We start from the raw sequence: 6,999 nt of genomic DNA on the forward strand, positions 1-6,999 counted from the left end.
TGCTTTACAAACCTTCATTATTAGAGTACATAAAACGATATAATCAGCAAATAAGCATTAAGAATATATATTAAATTCATGACATACTGTACCTCTCTCCGTCCAAATTGCACACTTCTTCGGGTTGACCGTGAGCCCCGTCTGCACTGTACAAAAAAAAAAAAAAAAAAAAACCCTAAAAGAAACCGAAAAACCTAATATTCCGGCAGCTGGGGCGCTAAAATAATGCCGTAAAATAACAGAAAATAACTTTCTCATAAAAATAAGGGTATTTTCAGTAATTAAAATACAGGTTGTTGCCCTAATTTTGCATGGAATTTTGCCTTTTCAAGTGCTTTTAAACATTAAATTAGGAACATTTTAACGTGATTAAACAATGACATTACCTATAAACAAGGTAAATGAATGCGGCAATATGAATAATAATGCTTAAATTTACAGAAATATACAGTTAAAAGTTGGTTTAAATAACATTATTTGATGTAAAAAAGGTGTATATTCAATTATATTTGATGTAATACTACAGTATACAACACAAAATGATTTCATTCCACTTTCAAAATGTGTCAAAACCTTTTAAAAAAACTATATATTGGGTTTGAAATTACAACTTACTGTAAGAGACTGTTGGTTTTATCTGTAACAAAGCATCCAAAGAACCCCTGATTATAATTACATCAAGATTATGTTAATTCTTGATCACGTGTTGTGTATGAGCAGTTTTTACATGTTTATTTTACTTATAAGCAGTGTTGGGGAGTAACGGAATACATGTACCGCCGTTACGTATTTAAAATACAAAATATGAGTAACTGTATTCCGTTACAGTTACCGTTTAAAAAGGTGGTATTTAGAATACAGTTACTTTGTTGAAATAAATGGATTACACTGCGGTACTTTCCCATTTCATTTTGTCGCAGGTCAGGACTGTTTGGTTTTGTTTGACAGCTACGTTCTGTTGTTCCAGGTGGAAGCGTTATGGTTGCCATGGTTACAGGGCGACGCTCTCTCTCTCTCTGCGACTGTGTGTTTCCTGGGTGAGAGAGCGCCTTTTCGTTGTTGTTGTTGTTGTGCTAAGCTAACAGGCAGAATGCTACAAGCATAGCTCTAAAGAATGTAGCATCATGGGCAGTGTAGTCCGTGTTGCAGGGAGAATGGACTGCCATACACGTTATGGGTCTGTGAGCGCGAGGAGGGAGAAAAAGGGGAGTGGAAAGGTACGAGTTGTCATCAAGGAAAAACGGGAGCTGGAAGCATGTAAATATAATAATAACCACTGCAGCCAAGAAGAGAGCCTGACGAGCCCAGTTGTAAGTAAGCTATTAAGACTCGACTGTACACTGTGTTCGTGTTTTCCTCCAAAAACAATAAGTTCCGTTGGAGCAGCCTTTCAACGCCTCTCTCTGTCTCTCGCAAGAAAAGTTGACCCAGACAACAAAGTAAAGCTATTTTTCGGCTACGAGCTGACAGGGACCCCGCCGTATTAGTCAGAGGTCCCTTTACTACAGTTCGGAGTCGCGGACCTTCAGTAACAGTAATAAATCACACAGCAATAGTACATTCACGTTGTTGTAAAAAGCATGATAATATATTAAGTAATCCAAAGTAGTCAGAATACGTTACTGTCATTGAGTAACGTAACGGAATACATTACAGAATACATTTTGGGGCATGTATTCTGTATTCTGTAATGAAATACATTTTAAAAGTAACCTTCCCAACACTGCTTATAAGACATGACACATGGTTTCAACCATAAACATGGGTTTTATTGACAAAAAGATAACCCTTCCTGGAACAACCCAAGAACAACTAACACTTATGCATGAACAAAGACACATAGAAAAAAAAATCTAATTCAAACGCACATTTGAGCACAAAAGAAGGGGACACTGCCACCTCGAATGTTCATCTGCCTCCCCACTGTCACAGTTCTGGGTCATTTTGACCCAGCTTTTTCTGTTTCTTATGTTTTGGTGTTTTTCTGGATTATGATTTATGTTCTGATTATTTAGTGATATTGTTTTGTTTATTGTTATTATTGCAGCTTTAGTTCAGTGTCAGGTCTGTCTCTCTCTGTCTAGTCCGTGTCTTAGTAAAGTGTGTCTTGTTTCCTGTTTTACTTTGAAGGTTCATGTTCATGTGTGATGTCAGTGTGTTCAGTTTTACTTCTCCCCTGTCTCGTTAGCCCTAATCCCTCCCAGCTGTGTCTCCCTCCTGTTTTCCATTCCCTGATTACTCCCCTGTGTATTTTAGCCCTGTGTTTGCCTTTGCTCAATGTTGCGTCGTACCATCACATTTTGCCTGTGTGTTCTAGTTTGTGTTTTTTCCCCCGATTTGATTTCTGTTTTCTGCAGTCAGTGTTCAGTTCATGTTTTGTTTATCACCAGCAATAAAGCTATGGTTTTCAGTTGCAATTTGGTCTCCGCGAGTCCTGCTTTTAGATCCTCACCTCCGCCTACCTGGACACAGAGCCCTGACAGAACAACGTGACCAGTAATGGATCTCACGTTTTGCCTCAGAGGAGTATCTCGCGCAGCTGAGGGATTATTGCCGGCGCATACTTCACTCTGTGGATCACTTCAAGAGGCAACTGGAGGTAGTGGTTTTTGATAACTATTTGTCGTCCACTACCTCCACTGTTAGTTTTATGGACATAAAAATATTAAAATAAATAATAATTGATCTGAGAACGAGGCTCAGCTTTGAACTGTTTGGCATGGGCGGTCTGGGTAAGGACAATTTAGCTGCCCTCCTGGAATCCCTCGCCACTTGATATTCTCAGCATCAGCGGCCTTTCCCGTCATTATTTATTGCCAAATTGCTCGATCCTCCCTTAAGGAGGTTCAGGAGAACCCGGCCAGCATCAAGCCATGTCAGCTGGGGGTTCTGAAGAACCCAGCCAGCATCACGCCTCTTCAGCTGGAGGGTCCGAAGAGCCTGTCCAGCATCAGGCCTCGTCAGCTGGGGGTCCTGGAGGACCCAGCCAGCACATCCTCATGTCTGCTGACAGCTCTGGGGAGTCCGTTCAGCCACCACCTGCTCCACCACCTGCAACGTCCACACCGTCGCCTGCAGCGTCACCACCTGCAACGTTCTGGTAAATGGAAAGCTCAGATGACACTACACCCTCAAATACATCATGGCCAATACAGGGTGGAGGCCTGGCTGGCAAAAATGAAAAAATGCCAGTGAATTAAAGACAGTTAAATTTCCAACCTCAGACTATACTTGCATCACCATTTTGCAGTTCTTGAACAGTGTCATTGTACTCTTGTACTGTACGAATTGGAGCATGGTGTTCAAAATTTTCTAGCTCACTTCTGTGAATCCACCAACATTATGTCACCCCAAATTGTCACCAGCAATACAAAAGACAGTTGCCTTAGCAATGTTTCCATGAACATTCAGTCCATTTCTCTCCAGTTCTCTAAGATCTGCTATCAATTGAGAAAAAAACTTTCTCATGGCCAAAATGTATGAAATCAGCTTCTCGGCGCAAAAGCTGCAAGTTGTCAACAGTGGATCGATGAAAAGCATCAAATTTTGCTAAAGTGAAGCAGACACCAAGCATTTTGTGTTTTGTTTTTTTTTGTTTTGTTTTGTTTTGTTTTCTTTGCCGATCCAAGGGGATTAACCACCTCGAAAGCATCTTGATACAGTATCACTTTTAAAGTGAGACCTGACTCAGAATAAAAAGAAGATTGGATTTAAATACAGATCTATTGCACGCATCATTTAAAATATGAGGTGCACTTTCATTCCCTGATGTAGAACCCTGTTCCAGTATACCAGCATCTTTTAGCAGAGCTTTCAATGTATGTTTTATGGGTAAATATTGAGCATATTGCCCCTTTCTGTTTTCGTCAGACTCTCTCTCCCCCCCCCCCCCCCCCCCCAAAAAAAAAAAAAAAAAAAATTGGCTGCGGATGTACATAAGGAAAATTCTCCTCAAAATCTTTTGTACTCTGTGGAAAGGGCTGAGCTGCAGCATGCATGGATATCTACCTCATCTAGGGTCTTCAACACATCTTTAATTTCTGCCTCAGATAGTTCGGTTTTTGTTTGTAACAATGTTTTGATTCTGTGTGTATTGCAGGCACATTCCATTAAGACTATTCCTTTCTTCTATGATGAGCAATTTCATGTAAAACATGCATATTCTTCATGTACAAACTTTTCATTTGTGCAATGTCTAGTACATCCTCCTCAGGGACATCATCCCGTGACCCTTCGTCTGACTGGCTTTCAGCAACAGGGGACTGAACCTCACTAGGAACTGAAGGAAGACAGTCTGAACCAGAGACATGGACAGCTGTAGAGTGTTTGTGCTTTCTAGATAAGTGGGCTATGAAAGACGACACCACCAAAAAAGTTTTATCACAGTTTTTAAATGGGCAATGCACTTCCTTTCTTCTGGAAATGTGAGATTTTAGATGACAGAATAGGTCTTTCAGAACAATCAACTGTTTCTGACAATGAGGTTGTTCACATATAAAGCGTGCTTGCAAAGTCGGATACTGTAACACAGCAGATGACCGTTGATGATGGTGGTAAAAATGACATTTAAAAGCATTATAATTTCTGAACTGAAACTTGCAACCTTCTATACAACACACAAACTGATAATGTGGCTTATTTTTATGAAGTCCTTGATGCTGAACATACCCTTTTCTCATTAAAGCAATCTTTTGACATCCTTAAATGCAGCACAATACTCACCTTTACAGCTTACTGAATAAACTCGAAAACTCACGCCACTAATCTGCAGAGAAAGAAAAAAAAATCTTTGAATCATGAAACCTGCCAAAATCCAAATAAATGTATGCAGTGTCAAATTCAAATTCAAATTTTATTTGTCACGTACACAGTCATACACAGTACGATATGTAGTGAAATGCTTGGACAACTGCTCGTGACCTAAAGAAAACAAAAAAGGAAAAGGCTATGAATAAGATAGGAAATAAATATGAAAAATTAAAAAGGGTAAATTTAACTAGGAAGGAATAAAATATATATTAAGGTTAAAAATGAAATAACTGTACAACACAAATTAGAATGAAGGGTAAATTTAACTGGGAAAGAATAAGATAAAATATATAAGTTAAAGTTGAAAATAAAATAACTGTACAACAAAATACACAATATAGAACTATATAAGAATGTATGAAGAAATATAAATAAATATATACACAATAACAGCAGCTGTACATGTATTAACTGGAAGTGAAGAATGTAGTGACCAGTGTTGTGCAATCCACATTATGTCTAGTGCAGTGCAAATATGCTTAAAGTGATTTAAGTGATGAAGTGAAAACAAAGTCCAGAATGTCCAGTGTGTGTGTAAGAACTATATGTGTGGGTCAGTACTGTGTGGTGGTGTGATTGAGAGACCATATCGCCTGCGGGAAGAAGCTCCTCCTCAGTCTCTCTGTGTTGGTCTTCAGGGAGCGGAATCGCTTTCCTGACCTCAACAGAGAGAACAGTCTGTTGTTGGGATGGCTGAGGTCCTTCATGATCTTCCTGGCCTTGGTCCAGCACCGCCTGCTGTAGATTGAGTGCAGGTCAGGGAGCTCGGAGCGGATGGTGCGCTCAGCTGATCGCACAACCCTCTGTAGAGCTTGTCTGTCCTGCATGGTGCTGTTCCCGAACCAGGTTAAGATGTTTCCCGTCAGGATGCTCTCTATGGTGCACGAGTAAAAGTTCCTGAGCACCTTGGAGGGCAGTTAGAAGTCTCTCAAGCGTCTGAGGTGGTAGAGACGCTGACAGGCCTTTTTCACCACGGTGTTGATGTGACAGGACCATGACAGGTCCTGCGTGATGTGAACTCCGAGGTATTTGAAGCTGTCCACTCTCTCCACTGGGCACTCGTTGATGACAGGGGTCCGGTAGTTCCTCTCCTGCTTAGTGCTGAAGTCCACTATCAGCTCCTTTGTCTTACTGACGTTTAGAAGGAGGTTGTTCCTCTGGCACCAGTTCTCCAGATTCCTAATCTCCTTCAGGTAGGCCGTTTCGTTGTTATCAGAGATCAGGCCCACCACGACGGTGTCGTCAGCAAACTTGATGATGGTGGTGGAGCTGGTAGTGGCCACACAGTCATATGTGTACAGAGAGTACAGCAGGGGGCTCAAAACACACCCCTGGGGGGCTCCAGTGCTGAGAGTGGTGGAGGCTGAGACATGTCCGCCCATCCTTACTGCCTGTGGTCTGCCAGTTAGGAAGTTGGAGATCCACTGACACATAGATGAGCTGAGTCCCAGATGCTCCAGCTGGCAGTATCTTCCTGTCTGCAGCCGTTAGCGCCGCTAGCACTAGCATCGTTGGAGTCCTTAGCTGCAGCCTCGAAGCGAGCATAGAAAGTGTTCAGCTCGTCTGCCAGAGTCACGGCCGCATTCGTCATACCGGTTGTTGGTGCTTTATAGTCCGTTATTGTCCTTAGTCCCCGCCACAGGCTCCTAGAGTCACTCTGTTGGAGTTGTGACTCTAGTTTCCTCCCGTAGCGCTGCTTCGCCTCTTTCACCGCCCTCCGCACGTTATATGACGCGGCTTTGTACGGGTCCATGTCCCCCGTCGTGAGTCCCGTGTTGTAGGCAGCGGTGCGGGATCTCAGAGCGTCGCGGATGGTTTTATCCACCCACGGCTTCTGGTTGGGAAACGTTGTGATAGTCTTTGTCTCCACGGTATCATCGGCTAGTTTCCCGATGAATCCCACAACCGCTTCCGTAAACACGTTGACATCATCGTCGGAGCTGTTTCTGAACATGCCCCAGTCTGCGTCATCGAGTGCGTCCTGTAACGCGGCCACCGATTGATCCGTCCAGCGCGCAACCTTCCTCTGAACCGGAACTTCCTGTTTCAGCCTTTGTTTGTATTTTGGCATGAGGAAGATGGCGGCGTGATCAGATTTGCCAAACGGAGGGCGGGATTGTGCCTTGTAGCCGTCCTTGACCGTAGTGTAGCAGTGGTCCAGTGTCCTTTCACCTCTGGTGGGGCAGGTGA

The 6,999-nt window shown here is 42.6% G+C and overlaps 1 protein-coding gene across 1 annotated transcript; it reads left to right on the forward strand.

Annotated features, from left to right (window-relative positions):
- Positions 1 to 2,219: 2,219 nt before the first annotated feature.
- Positions 2,220 to 4,807, forward strand: LOC113014839 (ran-binding protein 9-like). The gene is made up of 2 exons (XM_026156593.1): positions 2,220 to 3,100; positions 4,200 to 4,807. The coding sequence occupies exons 1-2, from the start codon at positions 2,874 to 2,876 to the stop codon at positions 4,264 to 4,266; spliced, it is 294 nt and encodes a 97-aa protein (XP_026012378.1). The 5' UTR covers positions 2,220 to 2,873; the 3' UTR covers positions 4,267 to 4,807.
- Positions 4,808 to 6,999: the final 2,192 nt, after the last annotated feature.

This window comes from Astatotilapia calliptera, chromosome 22, assembly GCF_900246225.1.
Source record: "Astatotilapia calliptera chromosome 22, fAstCal1.2, whole genome shotgun sequence".
In the NCBI taxonomy this organism is placed as follows: Eukaryota; Metazoa; Chordata; class Actinopteri; order Cichliformes; family Cichlidae; genus Astatotilapia; species Astatotilapia calliptera.

Coding starts and splice junctions, on each gene's coding strand:
- LOC113014839 (XM_026156593.1), top strand. CDS start 2,874: ATGTCAGCTGGGGGTTCTGAAGAACCCAGCCAGCATCACGCCTCTTCA. Junction 3,101..4,199: donor TCACCACCTGCAACGTTCTG/GTAAATGGAAAG, acceptor TGCAATGTCTAG/TACATCCTCCTCAGGGACAT.